Source organism: Molossus molossus, unplaced genomic scaffold (assembly GCF_014108415.1).
Source record: "Molossus molossus isolate mMolMol1 unplaced genomic scaffold, mMolMol1.p scaffold_m16_p_2, whole genome shotgun sequence".
Lineage (NCBI taxonomy): Eukaryota > Metazoa > Chordata > Mammalia > Chiroptera > Molossidae > Molossus > Molossus molossus.
Window position 1 is genome coordinate 113,423,763 of NW_023425355.1, and position 25,190 is coordinate 113,448,952.

General features: G+C 37.9%; 1 protein-coding gene across 7 annotated transcripts in view; it reads left to right on the forward strand.

The window, feature by feature from the left end:
• The window catches only part of CASK (calcium/calmodulin dependent serine protein kinase), a 440,186-nt gene that overhangs the window by 87,058 nt on the left and 327,938 nt on the right, over positions 1-25,190 (forward strand). For all 7 annotated transcript variants that reach the window (XM_036270439.1, XM_036270436.1, XM_036270433.1 and 4 more), the window contains exon 2: positions 20,081-20,193. In XM_036270439.1, the coding sequence (XP_036126332.1) occupies positions 20,081-20,193 (113 nt within the window). The remainder of the gene's footprint in view (positions 1-20,080; positions 20,194-25,190) is intronic.

Here is a 25,190-nt window from a genome sequence, read left to right on the forward strand (position 1 = left end):
TTGTTTGCTCGGAGAGTCTTGATTATATCTTAAATATCTTTTGTTGTTATTGATCTGTTCAAGATTTCTATCTCTTCCCGGTCCAGTTTTGGGAGACTGTGTTTCTAGAAATGTTTCCATTTCGCTTAGATTGTCGAATTTATTGCCATGTAATTTTTTATAGTAATTGTTAACGATCTTCTGTATTTCTGTGGTATCAGTTGTTACTTCTCCTCTTTCATTTCTGAGTTTCTGTATTTGGGTTCTCTCTCTTTGTTTCTTGGTGAGTCTAGCTAATGGTCCATCAATCTTGTTTATCTTTTCGAAAAACCATCTTTTTGTTTCATTTATCCTTTGAATTGGTTTTTTGGTCTCTATGTCATTTATTTCTGCTCTGATCTTTACTATTCCCTTCATTCTACTTGCTCTGGGGTTTTCTTTTTGTTTGCTCTCTAGTTCTTTAAGTTGTGAGGTTAGGTAGTTTATTAGATTTTTCTTGCTTCCTGAGGTAGGACTGTAGTGTGCTATGAACTTCCCTCTCAGAACTGCTTTCGCTGTATCCCATAGGTTTTGTGTTGTTGTGTGTTCATTTTCATTGGATACCAGGAAGTTTTTAATTGCTTCCTTGATCTCCTCATTGACCCATTCATTGTTTAATAACATGCTATGTAGCTTCCACGTGTTCAAATGTCTTTGCATGTTCTTCTTGCAGTTGGTTTCTAGTTTTATGCCATTGTGATCTGTGCAGATGCTTGATATGATTTCAATCTTCTTGAACTTGTAGAGACTTAGTTTGCATCCTAACATGTGATCTATCTTTGAGAATGTCCCATGTGCACTTGAGAAGAATGTGAATTCTGTATTTTTGGGGTGTAATTCTCTGTAGATATCTATTAAATCCATTTTGTCTAGTGCTTCATTTAGAATCTCTGTTTCCTTGCTAATTTTTTGTCTAGAGGATCTCTCCAGTGATATCAGCAGGGTATTGAAGTCCCCTGCTATGATTGTATTGCTATCGATTTCTCCTTTGAAGTCTTCCAGAAGATTTTTAATATATTTTGGTGCTCCTGTATTGGGTGCATATATGTTTATCATGGTTATATCTTCCTGTTAGATAGATCCTTTCAATATTATGTAGTGGCCTTCTTTGTCTCCATTTATGGCCTTCATTTTTAAATCTATTTTATCAGATATGAGTATTGCTACCCCAGCTTTTTTTTTCGTTTCCGTTTGCTTGGAAGATTTTTTTCCATTCTTTCACTTTCAACCTATTTGAGTTTTTTGTTGTGAGGTGGGTCTCTTTAAACAACATGTAGATGAGTCATGCTTTCTTATCCAATCAGCTACTCTGTCTTTTTATCGGAGCAGTCAATCCATTTACATTTAAGGTGATTATTGATATGTATTTATTTATTGCCATATTTGTTTGCCATGCTTATATTTTTCTTCCCATTTCTGCTGCTAATTACAGCAGTCCTTTTAACATTTCTTGCAGTGCTGGTTTGGTGCTAATATATTTCCTTAGCCTTTTTTTGTATGGGAAGCTTTTTATTTGACCTTCTCTTTTGAATAGTAGCCTTGCTGGTTAGAGTAGTCTTGGATTCAGATCCCTGTTTTTTATGACCTTGATTACCTCATGCCATTCCCTTCTGGCCTGTGGTTTTGCTGTTGAGAAGTCAGCTTAGAACCTTATGGGATTTCCTTTGTAAGTAACCTGTTACTTATCTCTTGCTGCTTTTAGGATTCTCTCTTTGTCTTTAATTTGTGGCATTTTGATTACTATGTGTTTTGGTGTGGGCCTGTTTCGGTTATTCTTATTGGGGGCTCTCTGTGCTTCTTGAACTTGAATGCCTTCTTCCTTCACCAAATTAGGGAAGTTTTCTGTCACTTTTTCTTTAAATATATTCTCTAACCCTTTCTCATTTCTTCTTCTTCGGGGACTCCTATGATGCGAATGTTATTACGTTTCCAGTTGTCCCACAGTTCTCTTAAGCTGTCTTCCTGTTTTTTAATTGTTTTTTTCCTTTTGGTTTTCTGATAGGTTGATTTTTCTTACCCTATATTCAAATTCACTGATTTGGTCCTCAGCTTCCTTTACTCTGCTATTTAGACCTTCCAATGTGTTCTTTATTTCTGATATGTCCTTCTTCATTTCTTCTTGGTGGTTTTTAATTTACAACTGGTTGATTTTCAACATTTCTATGTCTTCACTCATGGTGGCTATATGCTTACACATGCTGTTGAGCTTCCTCAAGATCATGGCTCTGAATTTCAGTTCTGTTAACTTGCTTAACTGCACCTCATTTATCTCCTCTTCGGTAGAGGTTTCTTGTTCTTTTATTTGGCTTTTGTTTCTGTGTTTCACCATTTTGGCTATCACAGTGGGCTTTGGGGCCTGCCAAGTTTTCCCTGTGGGTGTTGGTGTTCTGCTGTTTGTGGCTCCCTCTCCTGGGTTTGGATGAGCCAGGGAGGACCCATGTCTCACACCACTGTCAAGTCTTACTTTACTGTTTAAAGTTGCTAACCCAGAGAATGGTACAGTTATCCTCTAGCTTTTTGCCTGGAGGCTATCAGTAGTGGTTACCTGATGAACCTTGGCTTCTGAGTTGAATGAAAAACTCCCTCAGGTGCTCAGCATAAGAGGATTTCCAGAGGGTGGGGCAGATGCTGGTTGTTAATGGTCCTCAATTAGCATTTCAAGGGCCACCGGATGTGGTTGAATCTCTGATGGAGGGGCCACTGCCTCTCCCCAGAGCCCTGGGAAGGAGAAAGATGATCACAGTCCTGTGTGGTTGCAACTCTGCAAAAGCTCTTAGGGCCCTCTAAATCCCGAGTGTCCCCACACAGTTCCAGTCCAGTCTGCCCTCCCTCTGCTGGAGCCCAAGGTAAGTGGCTGCTGCTATTTTAGCCTGTGTCCCAGCTCTGCGCTGAGGAGCCACTTGGGAGTTTAACCCGAGGGCGCTGCTCATAGCCAAGGCCACTGCTCACAGCTATGGCCGCTGCCATCCGTGGGCTCCCAGACCCCCTCTCGTGCCTTGAAAGCCTATCAGAATTGAGTCAGTGTCCCTGGTTATGTGGTTCTCCAAGCTGCTTTTCTGTTGCCTTTTCCTGACGATTTGTCTTTATTTTCATTGTAATTCCCGTTTGGTCCTGGGAGATGGTCTGTGTAGCTTCCATTCATTCCGCCCCCATTTTGGATTCTCTCTAGGTCTATATTTCTATCTCTCTGTTTCTTCTGCTTATAACAGCAGTTTCTTTAACATTTCCTGCAATGCTGGTTTGGCGGTGATATAGTCATTTAGTCTTCTGTTTTTTGTCTGGAAGCTCTTTATTTCACCTATTTTGAATGATAGCCTTGCTGAAAAGGGTAGTCTTGGATTCAGATCCTTGTTTTTCCTTACCTTGAGTACTTCATTTCATTCCCTTCTGGCCTATAGTGTTTCTTTTGAGAAATCAGCTGACAGACTTCTGGCAGCTCCTTTGTAGATAACCTGTTTCTTTTCTCTTTCTGTCTTTAAGATTCTCTCTTGGTCTTTAATATTTAACATTTTAATTATGATGTGTCTTCATGTGGGCCTCTTTGATTCTACTTGCTTAGGACTCTCTGTGTATCCTGAACTTATATGCCTTTGTTCTTCACCATGTTAGGCACGTTTACTGCTACTATTTCTTCAAACAGATTCTCTAACCATTGCTCACTTTTTTCTTCTTCTGTTCGTCCTCTGATGCAGATGTTGTTATGTTTCATATTATCCCACATCTCTCTTAAACTGCCCTCCTGTTTTTTCATTGTTTTTTCTTTTTGGTGCTCTTATCTAGTGGTGTGTGTGTGTGTGTGTGTGTGTATTTTTCTTTTTTTTTTTTACCATCTTCTATTTCACTGATCCAATCCTCGGCTTCCTCTAATCTGTTCTTTACTCCTTCCAATGTGTTCTTTATTTCTACTATGTCATTCTTGATTTCCAGTTGGTCGTTTTTCATTGTTTCTCTACCTTTTTTCATGCTGTCATGCATCTTTACAATCATTACTCTGAACTCTATATCTCACAACTTGCTTATCTCCATTTCATTTAGCCTTTCTTCTGGAGAATTCTCTTATTGTTTCATTTGGGATTTGTTTCTTTGTTTCACCATTTTGACTGGCTCATCAGGGATTGCAGCCTGCCAAAATCTTGCTATGGATAGCAGTGTTACACCGATTGTGGCTCCCGCTGCTGGATATATATGAAAGGGACCAACCTGGATACCAATGTCTGGTGTCCCATGTAGGTGCAAGCCTTGCAAAGACTCAAATATCCCAGAGATCTGCCTCTGCCTGCAGGTGACTATTAGTCTCAGTCACTTAATGATTCTCAGATTTTAGTCCTCAGCTCCCTATGGTGGGCAGGGTGAGAGGATTTCCAGTAAGTGAGGCAGTTGCTTCCCCCCAAGGTAAAGCTGCTTTGAGAAGAAAACTGCCTGAGAAAAATGGTTTCTGCAGCATGGGTTAATGACTCAGCACAGATACCTAGGCAGCCACCTTCACAGCTCTGTCCCCAGAGCCATGAAACCCAACAACTGTGAGCCAGCTCCAAGGCTCAAAGCACCCAGAGACCCATCTCTTCCTTCAGTCTGGTTGGTAGTCTCTGACAGTTGAATAGCCTCAGATTGCAGGTCTATGCTAGGTACAAACTTCTCCTGGCATGCAGGGTGAAATTCCAATGGGTGGGGCAGTTGCTTTCCCCAAGCTATAGCTGCTTTGACAGAAAACTTTGCCTGAGGAAAGTGGTTTCTTCCGCATGGGTTAATGGCTCAGCACTGGGAACCAGGCCACAGCCTTCACAGCTCTGTCCCCAGAGCCATGAAGTCCAACAACCACAACTGTGAGCCATGCACAAGGCTGAAAGCACCCAGAGACTCATCTCTGCCTGCAGGCTAGCTGATAGTCTCTGACAGTTAATGAGCCTCAGGTTGCAGTTCTGTGCTAGACACTAACTCCTCCAGGCAGATGGAGTGAAATTCCAACGGATGGGGTAGTTGCTTTCCACACACCCACACACCCCCACCCTCAAGCTATAGCTGCTTTGATAGGAAAACTCTGCCTGAGAAAAATGGTTTCTGCAGCGTGGGCTAATGACTCAGCAAAGGGTCCCAGGCTGCCACCTTCACAACTCAGTCCCCAGAGCCACGAAATCTAACAACCATGGGCCCAGCCCAAGGCTCAAAGCATCCAGAGACTCATCTCTGCCCGCAAGATGGCTGATAGTCTCTGACAGTTGATGAGCCTCGGGTTGCAGTTTTGTGTTAGGTGCTAATTCCTCCCAGCAGATGGAATGAAATTGCAATGGGTGGGGCAGTTGCTTGCTTCCAACCCCCCGCCCCTGGATTTAAAGCTGTTTTAATGGTCCCCTTTCCAGCTCTCTTCCCCAGTGCCATGAACCTCCAACTCTTCTGACTCATCTCCAGTCCAGTTAGCCCTCCCCCTGCTAGAGCCCAAGGTGAGTGGCTGTGGCTGAAATTTAGTACATTGACCCTTCAGGCGAGTGCCCGTGTTCCCAGCACCTCTTCCTGCTGGGACAGAACCTCTGCTCTGGTGTTTTTCTTTCTTTTCTTTTTTAATATATTTTTATTGATTTTTTTTTTAGAGAGAGAGGAAGGGAGAGAGAAGGAGAAATATCTATGTGAGAGAGATACATCGATCAACTGCCTCCTGCACACCCCCTACTGGGGATTGAGCCTACAACCCGGACATGTGCCCTGACCAGGAATTGAACTTGGACCTCTCTCAGTCCATGGGACGACACGCAGTCAACTGAGCCACACTGTCTGGGGTGCTCTGGTGTTTTCCACAGCCAGGTGTTATGTGGGCGCTTTTCCGTGTTCTACCACTCTATGCTGGGGAGCCAGGCTTGGGGTTTAAACCCCAGACTTCTTAGGGGGAACTTCTCACAGCTGAGATAACCCTCAGCTGCTGCCTATAGGAGCCCAGCCAGCCCTCTCACACCTCCCGTGCCTTCTACCAGACTCCATTTGGGCTCCTCTTTACATTCCTGGTTATAAAGGTTCTCTCCATCTGGTCTTCATTTGGTTATTCTGGATGACTTTTCTTTATTTTAGTTGTAATTCCAGTTTGGTCCTGGGAGAGAGTCAGTGTATCTTCCATTCACTCCACTGCCATTTTTTCTTCCTTCAGAAACCACAATTTGAATGAGAGAAGATATTCAGCTGAGGCCAATACCATGTTGACTTAGATATTGGAGTTAATCTCATGAGTGTTTTAATTCAGCTGTCATAAAATTGTTCCAACAAACAGTTACAAATTTTCTTGAAACAAATGAAAAGATAGAAGATCTCAGCAAAGTAAAGCCAAGAGCACTTCCTAATGAATTGGAATTGGGATGAGAAAGAAAGAAAGGGGTCTAGAATGACACCAGAATTACTGGCTAAGCAACTGGAAGGAAATCCAGAGTTGGCCTTCAACTGAGATAGGGAGAGGAGAGATCAGGAGTTCAGTTTCATACATGTTGAGGAATATTATGGCACCTTCTCATCTTGTCTTCCATGCTCTATTGTGTGTCATGAGCACAGAAAGGTTGATGCATCCTTGGGAAACTTGTTAATAGTGAACATTACTAACTCACATGCATTCTGTAACATACAGGGACTTCTGTTTTTTACCTAATGTGAAAAATTTCCTGTTTGAATATTTAACTTTACATCTTGCTTTAAACAGTTACATCCACTTATTTCATACTCTTATTTTCTGATTTTCCCCCTGAAGCAATTACTTTCCAGATCATTCACTTGACTTCTTCAGAGTTAGAAACTGATTACAGCAATTATTATTCAAAACTTATTTTCTACTGCCCTGCACTGAGCTGAGTAATTGGGTGTAAATACTTATTCCTTTTGTATGCTTTGCCTTTTTGTTAACTTGTTTTGGGGTGTTTTGTTTGTTTGTTTGTTTGTTTGTTTGTTTTGGTTAAAGACCAGAGGTTGCGTTATTGCCTGCTAAATATGCTTATATTAACAATCGTAAAAAGTAGATTACTTTTGGGAGCATTAATGAATAGACATTTAAATTGCATAATTAAATCTTTTCCATCCTTCACTAAGCAAACAATTGAATTACCTACCCCCATCTCTGTAAAAATTTAAATAACAATTTATATGCCATGTTTGGGGGTAAATATTTGTTTCAGAAAAAATGTTGTTTGAAATGTGACTGATTCATAGCATTTAAAACTTCACAATTTGTATTCGTATTTTTTGTTCCTATTAATATTAAAATTTGGTCATCATGTTCAAAGTTTTTTTCAGGGAACACTAAATATTAATAGATGCTACATGGGTGATAGGGGTGGATTGTGGTGAAGGAGAGAGATTATTGTTTCCTAACTGCAAGTCTTGGCTGCTAATGTGCAGTGTAAATATGGGGTGGAGGTAGGGGTAGGTTTCTCAAATTTACTTGACAGAGAAACTTTTATTCTTTAACCACTCTACAAGATATAAATTTGTGAAATCTCAATTTACATTGTTAGCTAATTACATTTTTGTTTCTGTGTTACTGTGTAAATTTTGCATAACCCTGATGCAACTAAAATGAATAATAGAGAAAGGAGTATTGCTGACTTGGAGATTTCTTTTACTAACTTATTTAATTTAAATTAGATAATTTAATTTTATTTCATTCAGAAGTAGGTCTAACTTATTAGGGAGATCCATAAAACATGGTTCTGAATGAGAAGAGATTAACAGTACTCTACAGAAGTATTAATGAAAAAATCTGTTAATGAACATAAATAGTTCTGAGCTCATATTAATTCCCCTTTCCCCTCTTAGATTAAAAATTGTAATTAATGACAGACAACACTGCTATTACAGGAAACTAGCATTTGGAAAACACTCTATGTTAGTGACATTAACCAAGCACATTCATATTATAAATATGATTTACAATGTAATTTTATACTGCCAGACTTTCATAATTATTAGTTTTAGTTTATAAAGATTAGATTATGCACTCAGAATTTGACAATTGTGATAATGTTAGTACTAATTATAAATAATTAAGTTCATGAACACTATTAAAAAGATCAGGAGTGAATTTCTAAAAAGTTGTTTCTCTACTAAATATTTTCATTGAGCCAATTTCTGTTGTATAGTCCCACATTTAGAACATAACAAAATGTGAATGTGCAACTCTTAATTTTAAAATGAAAATTATACTTCTCTTGCATAGGCTTTGAGAGGAATGGGAGAACCTCTGTGTTCATGTCTAGGGTGAACCCGTTAAGCACTTGGTTCATGTTTGTATTTCTGCAAGATACTATGTTCCAAGAGTCTACCTTTAGCACTTTTTTTCCTGGAAGGATGTTTGCAGAAATTCCTTGGGGAGGGATTGGGGGATATGTTCATGTTTTCTGGGGCTCTGTCTTCTGTCCTTTGTGGCCTGTACTCTTACTCCCGTCCACATCAATAGCTTCAGTTACCTCCTGTTTACTCATACTTCCTGGAGAGTATAGAAACTGAGAACCTAGATTTTAGGGTTCATTATGTCTAGGTTCTAGTCCTGACTACCATTCAATACTGTTGGGCCATAGGCAACCTGTCTTAGCCTGAGTTTCCTAATCTATCAAATGAAAGGTAATAGTATATTAGCTGTTATGATAAATTATGATAAACAATGAGAGAATATATGTAAAGTTCTTAGCAGCATGTTTGGCACATATGTTGTAAATGGTATTTGATGTTTATATCATCTGTGTTGACCCCCTTCCTTGAACTTTATACTCTTACCTAATTTTGCTCTACACTAAATCTGTGTGATTCATTCTTTCAACTCACCCTCAACCACCCCCTAGTTAATCATTTACTCTGTTGTCTTGTCAATTTGTTTTCTTAAGTATTTCTCAGTTGCCTCTACTGTATTGGTTTAGGTCTTGCCATCTCTTGTTTGGGCTAATGTAATAACTTTCTCTTTGGTTCCCACCAACTTCTCAACCCATATTCCAGTCTTCTGTCACAGTAATCTCTGGTCCCCTTATCTTCCAGCCACTTCTCCCACTTCTCACCCACCATTATTTCTTGCCAGCAAAAGACAGTTCATAGTATCCAGCATACACCATGCTTCGACTTAGCCCTAGGCTGTTGCACATACTACCACTTAATTCTGGAATCCTCCCCATTCCTTTGTTAGCCCAAAAACTATTCATCTTTCTAAACCCTCCTAGGTGTCCGTGTCTCATAGAGGCCTTCTCTGACCACCTTCTTATCCACAGATGATAAACTCTTAGTATTACATTATTTCAGTACTTTGTCCTATAATATTATACTAAAATTATGTACATATACCAACAGCAATCCATTAGATTGGGAGTTTCCTGAGGACAGCAATGCTTTATTAATCTTTTGTTTGTTTGTTCTTTGTACTTTTTCTATTGAGGAAAATGAGGTAAATAAATAGGATAAAATATCAATAGAATTTTTAATGTCAGTGTTTCAATATTTGTGGAAATTCTTTATGTAGTTAGTTAGAAAGGCCCAAACATGTAAAACCAGGTCCGAGTTCTTACTTTGGAATATCTTTATTTTACAGTTCTTTATATGTTGGTTTTTGTTTTTTTGTTTTTATTTATTTCTTTCTGTGTCTACTCTTCTTCCTTTTTGTACCTGTTACAAAAATCATTTTCTACTCTCTTTTGATACATGCCCCAACATAAATGAGCTAACAAAGACTTAGAGTTTGTATCCCTCTACTTTGGCTCTAGCTAACCCCAGCCCTTAAAACATACACGAACATGTGTGTGCGTGCACATTCAGTCAGTTAAATATTCCAGAACTTTGGATAAATAGAGACTGCTATGTATGCTCTGCAGTCCTCTCATAAAAGTAGTGAATAGTGAATATGTAGATTCAGACCAGAGGATGATGTGCTACATAAAATCTAAAGTGAAATCTACTAAACTTTTCATTGAATTATCCAGGTTTGACAGCGGTACTAATTATGCCAATACAAGTACTGAATTAGTAAATGCTAGTGTTAAAACTCTATGAAGTACTCAGCTTTGACAGCTGAGCCAGATTTGTTCTGTTACCTTATTGGAGAGCCATGCCAACTTTTTCAAATAAACCTCCCCTTTCTATTTTCAAGGAACTGTCTGAATTGTACTGAGCTTAATTCCTTTGTCAGGTTTTTAATTGTTCACATTTAGGCAACAGTTTCTGAGACTTTGATAATAATAATTTCCACTTTGTGTGTGTGTGTTTGTGTGTGTGTGTTTGGCAGTAGCTATGACTAGATAAACTCTTTTCCTTTGGTTTGGTTTAGTCACTGTCCCTAAAGTACTCAGCTTGGTGTCTGTGTGGAGGTGTGTGTGTTGAGGTGGAGGTGGGCACCAGAAGTATTAAAGAGAAGAAAGTGTCAGAACAACATCTCTGTCTTCTATCACTACCACAGAGCACAGGAAGACAAGGAAAGTGTTATTGATGGAATGACATGCATAAGCTCTCCTTTAGTGGCAATGACCAAACTAACAGTGTGGATGAAATAAGAGGAAAAGACCATCGTATCTTTATCAGTATCATTTTTATATACATTCATGTCTGTATACAGTATAGTTTTCAAAATGTTATTCTTACACTGCTAATGTTGTCATTATTACCATTATATTTTTGTTTTGTTTCCTTTTTACTTACCCACCATCTATTTCCCAGAACTGTACAGAAAGTGGTAGGAAGATACATATTTAGCAAATAAGTAGAAAAATATCTGTAAGTGCCATGATTTCTCAAAATTTTACATACTTATAGAGAGTGATGTGATGTGATAAATTTATCAGTCCCTTGTTCATTCCTAGTTTGTTGTTTATGATACATTATTCACCACATATTTATAGAACATCTAGTATGTACTAGGCATTCATTGAGTTTATGCTCTAATACAAATACATATAATATTACATATAAATATATATTACATAATATAGATACACCTCTGTGTGTGTGTGTGTGTGTATGCATGCTTGTATACACAACAAACACACACAGAGCCAATATTCATTATTTGCAGTAATTATGTTCTATAAAGTAGCCACAAACACTGAATGAGTGAATACGGAACCATTGTTTCTAGGGGAAATACAGGATTAGGTACCTATGAGCCTCTGGTCACTTTTCTTCAACCAATCAATATATAACCTGTTTTAGGTATGTTTCTATTTAAAGACACCTTATTTCATATATGCTGATTCCTTAACATTGAACTTATGGCCAGTGGCCCTATATCTCATGTTTGAGTGACGCTTATCTAACACGTGCAATTTCTCCGTAGGGCACATCACATCCTTCTTTCATTTAGGAACACTAGATAGCACTTCAGTCCTACACTTGGGGGCCATTTTAAACAATGAAATCACCACCAAGAAGCACAAAATGTGAAAAATGCACTAAATAGGTGGCAAAAAAGGACACTTATTTACAGTTGGAGAGCTAAAACAAGGAGGCAGTTTTACCTTGTTCAACCTTAGCTGGTAATGGCTGTGTCAGGTGACTCAAATTTCTCACTGCTGTGCACACATCTGCCAATGACCATGAAAGTGCCATGAGTATTGATTTTAGATTACAAATAAATTTTAATGAGTAAGTGAATTCACAAATACTTAATCTGCAAGTAATGAGGATTGACTATATATCAATTCTCTGTGCTGTGTGTGTATGTCTGTGCATGAATTTATTTTTTGTCTTCAGTACCTCCACCCCTTTCTTTACTTTTGTTAATTGCTTGTTCTTGTGCAGTGTTCCTACATCTTTCTTGGTTCATTATACAATTCATTATAAGTATAACAAAGCTTCTAGGACTGTAATATGGATAGGAAGTTCACCCCATTTATCAAAGATTTCCTAAGACGTAATGTGTTTTCCTTGTAAACCTCTTATAGGGTGACAACTTTATATTATAGATATCACCCAAAGTTTATGTATAACAAATTAAAGTATTAGTTTAAATTTAGGTCAGTTAAATGTAAAATTACAGTTAGCATAATTCATATTGACTTTATTATGTTTGAGATACATTTTTTGTTCATATTTATCAAGTCATTTAAAATAATTTGTGTTATACAGATATGTAAAAACTTAAGACTTGCTTTGATTAACAAGATCTTAGGGATGTACCACCCAGTCATTAAAAACATTATTTTTAATTGGAAAATATATATATTGGAGGAGCATATAAAGTATGTTATATATATTCTAAAGAATGATAATAAAATGAAGACTTTTGACGCTATCATTCACGTTAAGAATAAAATATTACTAGTACCTTTAAAAGCCCCTTATGTGACCCTTCCCAGTCATGACCCCCTCCCCCCCATAACCTTTGTCCTGGCTTTCATATTAATCATTCCTTTTGGGGTTTTTTTTAATGACTTTACTATCTATGTATGTATTCCTAAACAGTGTATTGTTCAGTCTTTAAAAACTTAGCTATGTAAGGAAAGGGCAGTATTACCACTATAGTAGAAAAAGTCTTTCAGAAGGGAAGCTGAACAGAAACTTTTATTCCCAGTCTGGCTTCAGATATCCTGATAGCATATACGGGACCCTCCTGGGAAGTCGCTTGGCAAGGTCTCAGGTAAATCCCAGGATACCATTTTCTTCACAGGTAGGATGTTGGTGCTGTAGTGCAGGGCTGGGTACTGAATGTCCAGTAGGAATGTGGTCAGGGCATGGGCTGCTCTGCATTTTCTGCTTTTTGGCTCACTGAGACTTGACTCCAGCTCTCAGCAATAGGAGAACTCTTCTATGGAGTGAAATGAGAGTGCTCTGCTGATCCAGGCTGCAGAGAAGAGCAGGAATCTGATCAGCCTCTGGTCTGCAAAAGCAAAACAGAACCTGACTTGTTTGGTCCTTCTATTTTAAGGTTAAAAAGGTGATCCGTGGCACTGGAAATCTGTGACAACATATAACTGTCAGCCTGAGGCCACCCTCCCTTGTACTCCTAGGGTTCCCTTTATGTGTCTTCTGTGTTGGATCTCCTTTTTGTTATCTCTTGCTGTCCTACTTATTTACTGGTGTACTTTCTAGTTTTGGCAAACACATTCTAAAATAATTTTTATGGAAACTATGCATTGCAACTAATTTGAGCTCTTTAATATCTAAAAATGTCTGTATGATTATTGACTTTTCTGCTGGATGTAGAATTAAAAGTTAGAAATAATTTTCCTTCATGATTTTGAAGGTGTTGCTCTGTTGTCTTCTTGCTTCCAGCATTGCCATTGAGAGATCAGATGCCATTCTGGTCCCTGATCCACTGTGTGTGAACTAAATCATTCTCCCTCCCAGAGCACCCTTGCCCCCATTCCTGAAAATTTGAAACTCTTCTGGCCTACAGTTTTGTTACATTTCACACTGGCATGTGTGGACATGGGTCTGTTGTCTATTTTACCGAGTACTTGGTGGATCCTTTTAATTTGGGCAACTCATGATTTAAATTCTGGGAAATTTACACCCTGCCAGTGTGGCTCAGTTGTTGAGCGTCAACCCATTCACCAAGAGGTCACCAGTTTGATTCCCGGTCAGGGCACATGCCCAGGTTGTAGGCCCGATCCCCAGTAGGGGGCATACAGGAGGCAGCCAATCCATATTCTCTCTCATTGATGTTTTTTTCTCTCTCTCTCTCTCTCTCTCTCTCTTCCTCTCTTCCCTTCCTCTCTCTCTAAAATCAATAAAGAAAAAATATTTTTTAAAAATTTAAATTCTGGGAAATTTTGTTGGATTATTCCTTTGAGTTTCTTCCCTCCATTTTCTTTGTTCTTTTTGCTCTACTTCTGGAAAATTTCCTCATCTTGATCAGCCAGCCTTTCTATTGAGTTTTAAATTTCATGTGTTTATTTTTAAGAGCCCCCTTTTGTTTTCTGCAAGTTCTGTTTTTGTTTCATAGCTATATCTTTCTAAAGATATTAACGGTAGTTTGAAATTTTTTTCTGGTTTAGTCTGTTTCCTCTAAATTGCTCTTTCTGGTTTTTTATTTTATTTTTATCTTTATCTTCCAAACTAGTGACTCCTCAGATGTCTTGGAAGTTTAGTTGTCTCCTCATGATTAGGAATAGAGCAGTAGTTCTTGATCTGGGGCAGTTTTGCCCCCCATTCCCCGGGGGGGACATTTGATAATGTCTGGAGACATTTTTGGTTGTCAAAACTGGTGCAGGGGATGCTACTTGCTTCTAGCAGGTAGAGGCGGGAAACACTGTTAAGCATCCTACAATGCACAGAACATCGTTGCGCAACTATCCAGCCCAATGTCAGTAGTGCCAAGGTTGGGAACCTGCACTAGAGAGACTGAAGCGGCTTGAGAGCTCTGAACTTGCAGCAGAACATGTTGACTTTAGGTTTCAAGGGAGGATGATCTTGGGTGGTTTGAATAACTTCATGTCATTATCTTTAAGTCTTTTCCCCTGGTCTGGTTGGATATTCAGTAGAAAATCTTTCCTCTTCTGTCTGAAGGATAAAGATCTATCTGTTAAACCCACCCCTATTAAGGGGAAAGGGGACTGGAGCTGTCAGCATTCAGTTTGTGTGTGAACCAATAATCTCCTTGCTTTCCATATAGTACCTATGTCTTCAATTGCCTTGCGCCTACAGTTCTAAGACCTAATGTTTTACCCTCTCTAGATAATGGACCTCTGTGAGGATGAGGTTGTGGCAGTTACCCAGCATGGAGTAAGGAGGGATTTTAGGACTCTAACTGCTTCTCTAATAGATTTTATTCAAACCTTGTTATTTTAGCCCCACCCTCTCCCTCTAGTTCCAGTTATCTGGTGCTACCAGTTCAGATGCTTCTAGAGGATTCTGTAATATAAATGGGTTTGGCCCTGAACTTTCCTTAATTTCTCTTTGCAATTCAGCCGGTTACCACCACTGCATTTGCTTTCTTGCTTTCTAAGTTCGATTATTATTCTTGTCTTCTCTCATTCTCTCAGTCCTTTAAGAAAAACTTGACCCCTTTGGTATTTTAGTGGGGTTTGAGGAAGAAAATAAATTAGATGCATTGTGCTAAATCTGTCCTATTATCCTAGAAACCAACATGCTATATTCTAGCATAATTTTACATAATTCTACTCACTTTTGTGATGCATTTACTTTTGTTATCATAACTGTTCATTTCATAGACTTAACCTTTCTTCACAAATGAAAATGCAATTATTCTGTGTCTGCATAGAGTCACAGCTGCTTTCTTTTCAAAACCTTAGGGATATTACAGCAATATTCAATTGTAACATTTCCTGGTTTAATTGACCTTTTACTTAAAAACATGGAATTCTGTAAGCAGCCACCTGCCTCAAGTAGAATCTTGTGTTACAATCCCAGTCAATATTTAGTATACTTAAAGAGTTGAATAAAGAATATATATTTTATCAAATCTGAAATATCCTCAATTATCTAATTATTCCATTTTAAGTAATACCCTGGCCAGAATTAGTGGACATATGAGAAATATAGTAGTTTCCATGCACATAAATACTCAAGAATTGACTGTACTATAGGCTAAAAAATTTAAGAATGAAATTTCAAACATCAAAGAAGAGTTTAAAGTCAGACTGAAACCTAGGCCTTCTGAATTTTTGCTGTTTCTTAAACTGTCATTAAAGTATAATTAATAAGTTTAATACAGTAGATGTTTGATATACATTTCTTTGTACCCCCACCCCTTTTAACATGGGAAACCAAACCAGATTTTCTCATAGCCAGCCTCTCTTTAACCTACTGACCAAATAAATGTAACAGTCCTGCTAAAATTATAGACACTATACACTCATTTAAATATATATCTGTTTCCACTTAGTTTCTAGTTGATGGATTGAATGACATACACAAAAAACTTGAAGTATATTTCAGTGTCCTTTTGGTGTTCTATATTTGGTTTACCTTTGCTAACCCCCTGAATGTCATTGAGGGACATTCTTGAAAATGTTTTACTTGTGACCTGTCTTCAGATCATCCATAATTCATAAGTAAAATCATTTTTTGCCTCACGTTATAAAATTAGCCTAAAGAGCTGATGTGATTTGATTTTTATTCACAGATGTAAACATGTTTCTGTTTGTTTGTTTGTTTTGTCTCAGTGTTTTGTTTTCTCTCCCTTCTCTCTAGCCTTCTCCCTTCTACTGTTACTAAAAGAGGTAGGGGGTGAAGCTGTGCTTTCTTTCTCACCTTCATTCAAATGGGAAAAAGTAAAGAATTGACTTGATTGCCATGGCTGGTTTGGTTCAGCGGTTAGAGCGTCGGCCCATGGACTGAAGGGCCATGGGTTCGATTCCCAGTCAAGAGCACATACCTGGGTTGCAGATTCGATCTTCGGCCCCCATCTGGGTCGTGCAGGGGGCAACCAATTGACATGTCTCTTTCACATTAATATTTCTTTCTCTCTCTTCCCCCTTTCTCCCCCCTCCCTCCCTATCTAAAAATCAATGGAAAAATATCCTCAGGTGAGGATTAACTAAAAAGTTAAAAACAAGAATTGACTCGATTGACCATAAATAATCCCACATATAGATCTCGGAAATTTTACAAAAAGATATAGTGAATTGAAGCACACTACACAAATATATGTATAAAGTCCCAAGGGTTTATGTGTGGACAGAAACCGATTACATTAAGCTTTTCCTGAAATTGCTTGCTATTGTTAGGATAAGTGATCACTAGTAAGACATCCAGACAGAGAATGAAAACATTTGTGGGAGTCCTGTCTCACACTCTGTTATATTGTCTTCTCACAAAGGAAAATCTTTGAATAGTTTTGAGTGATTATCAAAAGGTCCTGTTTCTATAGAGTTCTGAAAGGTATATTATCACATTTCTTTTCCTTCCAGTTTAACGTTGTTAGGTTGTTTCAAGAGAGATTGGAAGCTGAGGTTTAATTGATGTACTGATGATGACATGATGAAAGCAACTAATTGGTATGATCTCAGAGAAATGTTTAAGTCTGGGTTAGACTATATTCTTTTGCTTATCCTTTAATTGAAAGAAAAAAGACAAACTTATAGTTTAAGGCAAGCAGTATCACAGATATGCTAATATAAATGAAGAACCTTTTTCTTTCTGCTGACTGACCACATGCATCCAGGTGTATTGTTATTACCTGTAAAAGCCAATGAGGGTGGACTTCCGGTCAGGATGGCGGGGAGGTAAACGCGGTATCGCGTCCTCCCACAACCACGTCAAAGTTACAACTAAACTACAGAACAACCATCATTCAAAACCGCCTGAAATCACGCTGCATGGCAGTCCTACAGCTACGGGATCACAGCAGCAGCCGCATCCAGACTGGTGGGAGGAAGGGAGGGGCGGCCGCGGCAGCGAGCTGGTCCCACACCCACATGTGGTGGATAAAAATCAGGAGGACACCTCGGCTGGGAAGGTCCTTCCTGAGGACTGAGGGGTCCCCGTCCCACACCAGGTGCCCCGCTCAGGGTTCCAGTGCCAGGAAGAGAGTCTCCATCACTTCTGGCTGGAAAAACCAGCGGGAACTGAGGCTCAGGGAGGCTGAAGCGGCTGGAGCCCCAGGCAGCTCCCTAAAGGGCCCGCGCACGGACTCATCGGACTCTCTCCCTCTAAGCTCGGAGGGGAGGCAGCTCGAGGGGCCCCAGAGACACACAGGGAAGAACTGAGCTGTTTGGCACTGGAGCAAGGGCTGGGGAAGGTGCTTTCTCCGGGACAAACGTGCTGTCAGAGGCCTTTGTTCCTTGGGAGAGCCCTTCCCTGGGGCGGCAGACAGTCGCCATAGCTGGGACTGCAGCGACCTGGCTCACACTGGTAGCCCCGCCCTGCTGACTCGCTGAGGCCCCGCCCCGCCCAACTTTCAAGCCCACCCAAGCTGTTGCCACTTGCTTAACCATAGGATTGGCCTGTCTTGGATCCTGCCTCAGGTTTTTCCTAAATTCTTTCAAACAAGCAGCATCTGGTCTCAGCGAGCTCCATACCTCTCGTTAAGTAATACACTGAAACAAACACAGGGAGGCAACCAAAATGAGGAGACAAAGAAACAGGTCCCAAATGAGAGAACAGAACAAAACCCCAGTAAAAGAACTAAGCAAAATGGAGATAAGCAACCTAACAGATACTGAGTTCAAAATACTGCTTATAAGGATGCTCAGTGAACTTAGTGAGAACCTCAGTGAACTTAGGGAGGGCCTCAAGAGCATAAAAAAGGATCAGTCAGAAATCATGGATACACAGTTAGAATTGAAGGAGGCATTAACTGAAATAAAGAATAATTTACACAGCTTCAATAATAGAGTACATAAATCCAAGGAGCAAACCATCAATTTGGAATATAAGGAAGCAAAAAATCCCCAATCAGAACAGCAAAAAGAAAAAAGAATCCAAAAAAATGAGGATAGTGTAAGGAGCCTCTGGGACAACTTCAAGCATGCCAACATTCGCATCTTGGGGGTGCCCGAAAGAGAAGAGAGAGAACAAGAAATCGAAAACCTGTTTGAAACAATAATGGCAGAAAACTTTCCTAACTTGGTGAAGGAAACAGACGTACAAGACCAGGAAGCACAGAGAGTTCCAAACAAGATGAACCCCAAGAGGCCCACACCAAGACACATCATCATCAAAATGCAAAAGGTTCAAGACAAAGAGAGAATCTTAAAAGCAGCAAGAGAAAGGCAGCTAGTTACCTACAAGGGAGTTCCCATTAGGCTGTCAGCTGATTTCTCAATAGAAACTTTGCAGGCCAGAGGGGAGTGGCAAGAAATATTCAGAGTGATGAAAAGCAAGAACCTACAACCAAGATTACTCTATCCTGCAAAGCTGTCATTTAGAATCGATGGACATATAAAAACTTTCCCAGACAAGAAAAAGTTAAAGGAGTTCATCACCACCAAACCGTTATTATATGAAATGATGAAGGGTCTTTTTGAAGTAAAAGATAAAATGTATGAACAAACAAAATGGCAATGAATACATATCTATCAACAATGGAATCTACAAACAAAATGAACAGGTAGAACAGAAACTTTCTCATAGATACAGAGAACATTTTGTTGGTTGTCAGTTGGAGGGGTGTTGGGGGAATGGGTGAAAAAGGTGAAGGGATTAAGAAGTACAAATTCATTGCTAGACTGACAAACCTCAAAGGGAAAGGGGTTGGGGGGGTGGGAAGAAATAAACTAAAGAACTTATATGCATAACCAATGGACACAGGCAACAGTGTGGGAAAAGGTGGGAGGGGGGCGGGAGTGGGGAGGAGCCAGTTAATGGGGGAAAAATGTGGAACATCTGTAATACATTTTACATCCAACAATAAAGATTTAAAAAAAAAAAAAAAGCCAATGAGGGTGTTTTGTTCTGTTCTGTTTTTTTCTGAGGAGGGGGAAAGTATACATATGTACATGTGTGTGTGTATTTAATGACTGAAACCATTCTAGCCTTCAAATAAAATACTATAGTGTATTGCTATTACATTTGGTATTGTTCAATAGTTGATTCATGAGTGTAGAAATCTCAACTTTGGATTATCTTTAGTTATGATACTTATTTGCTCATTATTAATCACAAAGAACTGTGTGTGTGTGTGTGTGTGTGTGTGTGTGTGTGTGTGTGTTTAATGCCTGGGCCTGGGCATTGGTATTTCATCAATCATTCCAGTTTTGAGAGCCACCAATGTAGACTGAGGAGAGGAGGACTGGTTAAGCAAATGATTAGACTTATTAGTGAAGATTAGAAAAGTGGTGGGTAAAATGAGAAAAATGGGTCAAGAATTACTTAAATTTCTGGTTCTAAGTATAAAAGCTATGTATATTGCCAATAACTGATTTCTTATTTTGTTTAAAATGTTTATAATATATATAGAATATTACAAAGATTATTTGCCTTGAATTTAAGAATGCTATTTATGAATTGTAAAAGTGATTTTGAAATGAAAATTTGTTTTCTGGTTTAATAACTTTAATTTATGGATTACCTACCTCATGAATTATAGAAAAATATGTTCAAATTACGTTACTTAAATTTGATTTTGAAAACAATGCCTATAGTAGACAATGAACTATGTTGAAGAAAATTAGGGAGTTAAGAAAATCAACAAATTAAACTTGGCTTTTTTTTTTTTAAGGGGTCCCTTCAGTGTTGTACGACGATGTATCAACAGAGAAACTGGGCAACAATTTGCTGTAAAAATTGTTGATGTAGCCAAGTTCACATCAAGTCCGGGGTTAAGTACAGAAGGTAAGAGATGGATTTCAAGTAAGTTATTTGATGTCTGGCTTTATTTCATCTCCAAAATCCATTTATCAACCTAACCTTCATCTGGGGTTGGGGAAACGATGGGTATAATGTAGTGAGAAGTGGGTGGAGATAATTTAAACTACATTCTAGTTTGTTTGAATTCTAGGAAATAGTATTTGAAAGATAGCTAGAGTGATTTACAGAGTTATAACATCATGTAACATGGCTTATAAGCCTATGGTTTTTGACTAGGAAGAAAAGGAAGTCTAATTTTGAGGCCTGTGGTGTAGAACATGGGATGGGAAGGGAGCGAGGGGAAATAGTACAGATGTGACAATTGCAGATTCAGAAGAAACTCAGATGAATTTTCTTCAAGTCCATAACTTACTACCTTTAAGAATATGATCTAAAAGACTTGCATGGCGCTGGGCTTAAGTCACATATGGTGTATGTGAAAGATCAAGTATTGATAGGACTTGTAGGACTTAAAATTTTGTTTTAGGACACTGATACGGGTGATCATATTCATGTATAAATATTTATAAACAGTATGTAAGCATTTAAAGTTATTTATTTTTATAGTTTTTAAGCCATAGTTTCATATAGCCACAATTCAGGTATGCTCATACTTCATATGGCACAATTATTATATTTTTCTAATTAGCCAGTCTTCTAACTTTAGACTTTTCACAGTCCAGTAGAAGACTCATCCTTCTTTAGTCCTTTCCTTTATAATCCCAAGAGCAATGCATTTGACAGTTTAAATTGGAAAACCTAAGGCAGAGTGGCCTATTCATATTTTATCCAGTTATGCTCCTTTGGGAAGTAGAAGTCCACATAGTATGAACACCAAGTTAATCTGTTCTTGCAGATCTTTTTTGGGGTGATCATTACTTTGAAATACTTTGGCAAACCTTTGTAATATTATTATCTATTACTGATTATAAAAGATTCCTGGAGATTGTTACTCATAAGGAATCACTAACTGATTTTTTAATGCTTTAATCTTTGAAATTTTATAGTGAGATTCAGAGATTTTATGTCTTATGGTTTTATACTCTAGGATTGGTTATTATTATTTGTTAATACAAATTATTTTATAAATTTAGTAGAATTTAAAATTTCCTTCTAATCAGGCTTTACAACTAAATTATGTTTCCTAAAACTTTTTAACTGCATTTAAGATTAATATACTGTATTTGATTTTCTGTACTTCAGTTGTCAACTGACAAAGAAAACTTTCCTGAGTACTGAAGTAATAATATTACATATACCTAGTTTATTAAACATATAGAGGTGTTGAATCTTTCTTTCTCTTAAATGTTCTGGTACTGTTGATGAACTGTTAGTAAGATTTCAGTTTGAAATCATAAATCTAAATCAGTTGCTCAGTATACCTATCATATATTGTTTTAGTTCATCATTATACCCAATTCTTAATCTGTCCAGGCCAAAGACAGTTTTAGGGAGACAATTAATTACTGTCTCAGTTGGCTAAGGATATTTATTGATAGATTTCTTTAGCAAGAGATCTCTGGAGCTAGAGACCTAGACCGCCATGCTGAACCCCTTTTGATTGTCACCTATCAGGGAGTCAAATGTCAAACATTTTTTAAAAGAGGGGGTTGGCATGTAGTTCATGCTTCTTAGTTTAAGTCTTGTCTTATCCTAATATAATATATGGGAAATTGTAGCTCACTCCTTCATTACTTTGGCTACATAAATATCTTCACGTCCTATTCCAAAGACAAGGCCAGGTCATTCCATTGATCAATCCTGTGTGGTAGGGCCACAACCTATAGATAGTAAAAGATATCGAGTTGAATTCTGTGTATTACTTATGACTTTATCTGGTTTTCATCAGAGTTTAGTGTTCTTCAGATGAAAATGTGTAATTGGTTTTTTATATTTATGGCACCAAAATGTAGTTTTCCCAACTTCTTTAGCTCAATGACCAAGACACATAATCAGAATTTTGTCTCCGCCCCTGACCATTTGTTTGCCATGGAGTTCCCATACCTTCTACAGACCATGTTCACACTAGCTTACCTTATTCTAATCTGAACACATTTATTATAAGATATATAATAAATAATAAGGTATTTCATTTATTTTTGATACATTCCCTTAGCGGGAACCGAACCCAGGACTTTCAGGTCTGCAGGCTGATGCTCCAACCGCTGAGCCAAACCGGCCAGAGCTTATTTCATTATTTACAACCTCTTTGAACAGTGCACTCCCCACTCCCAACTTCTTTAAACTCTTTTCCTGTCACTACATGCAAAACATTTTATCCCCTTTGCTCTTGCAAGTCAGTTTGCAAATTGTTAGTGTCCAAAATGACTTCATTTGTGGCTAAAGATAGGAGATGCTATGCTAGGAAGAAACGTGTTCTGAAGAAAAAATTAATACAAAGTTCAAATAAGTTCATACAATAATATCTAGAAATATCTGTATTTACCATTACATTTTCTAATCCCGTCTCTCAGGCAAGCAGATAACATCTATTACTCTTTATTCTTTCCCCTTCTATTTTATTTTTGTCTTTGTAGTTTATTTGATCTTTGTCATTGCCTCAACATTTTTTTCCTGTTTTTTTAGTGAATTTGTATTCAAATTTGTTATTGAGTAAAATATGTTTTGTAAAGAGTCACCTGGGAACTAACATGTACTGTTTATTTGGGTAGGCCTTTACAATTCAAAGACAAATAAAAAGAGCATCTACTCTTAAGAGACTTACAGTTGAATAGTCTCTAACCATTGTTTCTAATGGTTTTATGAAAAAACATATGTAATAAATTCTAAATATAATGTACAAGTTAGCCTTTGAAATGAAATATGTACGTTAGTTGGAGGCCACTTATATATGTTTAATATTTTAAATTCATATTGCTCCATTGAAAATGAGATATTGTAATTATTTGAATATCTCTTCTTTATTTTCCCATTAAAATCATAATTTTTTTCTTCAATGGGGGTTTTTAATGTACAGGCTGCAAAATATCCAAGAACCTCCAGAATTATAAGCAGAATTATGTTTGTATGTTCATTTTTCTAGGAAGAGAATCCACAGCTTTTATTAGATTCCTACAAAGTTATAGTATTCCTAAATGGTTTAGAATGTCTTCTTTCACATTAAGATATTACTTCTGACTAGAGGATATTTTTATACTCATATACACAATCCCCATTAATGAAATTCATTTAGTATTATCTTAAACTTTTAATTAATACACATTCTATCCTTTACTCTGCTGAGACACTAATGAAATTTGACTTTTTTCTTTTAGATATAGATATAAAAATTAATTCAGGCAAATTGCTATAAGGAAACATAAGAAAGGTAAGATGTATAGAACTGGACACTGCATTAACAGAGTTCTAAAATCTTGAAGGGACTCAATTCTTTATGGTTTAATTTAAAAAATTCAAAAATGGTGGTTTTTATTTTGAAATGTTATTAAGTTGTCTTCTAGAAAGAATATAGATAGAATTCCAGTTTTCTTAGTCTTCAAGAATATCTCATTTTAAAAGTTCCAAGTAGCAGATGATGTCAGCAAAATAGGAGGAATAAGGACCTTCAACAGTTCTCATCTCCATAAAAGCAAGGGTAAAACTGGCAAAAAACTGTCATAATCAACTTTTTTCAGAACTTTGGAAATTTACCAAAGGCTTACAGCTATCCAAGAAGAATTTATTCTAGGAAAAAAAGCTTATTATTGATAAGAACAGTGAGCTTTGTGGCATTTTAACTTGCCCTATTCACATTCCACTCTCTCCAGCCTCCACAGTAACCTTGAAAACACTTCACAATCATGGTTAAAAAACAGGAGCCTGGCTGCCACCAGAGGAGGCAGAACAGAGATTGAACTTCTTCAAAGTCTCATGCTCTCGAGATTGTCATCATTTGACCTGTCTGGAAGACTTCACTTACAAGGCTTGAGGCAGAAGATAACACTTGAAACAAACAGAAAGCTAACCTACAAGCTTACAAATAAAAACTGATTGATTCGATGTCTATATGGGTCGTGAAAAGCTATAGCATATTCTTGGGAATCAAGAAGGCCATGCAGCCCTGGCTGGATGCCTCAGTTATTTGGAGCATTGTCCGATACACCAAAAGGAGATGGGTTTGATTCCTGCTCAGTGCATGTACCTAGGTTGCAGGTTTGACCCTCAGTTGGGGTGTGTTCAGGAGGCAACCAATCGATGTTTCTTACATCAGTGTTCCTTCTCTCTCTCCCTCTTCCTCTCTCTCTAAAATCAATGTTTAAAAAACCATAACCTCGGGTAAGAGCTAGATCTTGAATCCATGAAGCAAACAGAACACCTAATTATCTCAATCAGAAACGGTCTTCTCCAAGGCACATTGTATTAAAACTCTTGAAAATTAACAACAAAGAAAGAATTCTCAAGGCATCCAGGGAAAAGAAGAAAATAACCTATAAAGGAAAGCCCATTTAGGTTATCAGCAAACTTATCAGCACAAACTTTACAAGCTAGAAGAGAGTGGAACCAAATATTCAAACGACTGAAAGAGAGAAATTACCAGCCAAGAGTAATATACCCAGCAAAGTTATCCTTTAGATATGAAGGAGAAATAAAGACTTTTCCAGACATACGGAAGCTTAGGGAATTTATCACCAGAGGCCTCTATTGCAAGAAACACTCAAGGGGGTTATTGTACTTGAAACAAACAACAAAAGATCACAGAACTATGAGTAAGATCACCAACAGCACACACATGGATGATTTGTGACAATAAAAACATAAAAGGGGAGAGGATAAAGATCTGAATTTGCAAAGGAGAACAGAGACCAAATGAAAAAGGACTACTGTATATATGAAACTTTTTGTTTGATAAACCTAATGGTAATCACACACTTAGCTTAAAAAAAAAAAAGAAACAGTGGAAAGAAGTATGGAATACCACCAAACAAAAACAACAGATAAGAACACACAAAGGAAAAGAACCAGTGGAGGCACAGAGCTACCAG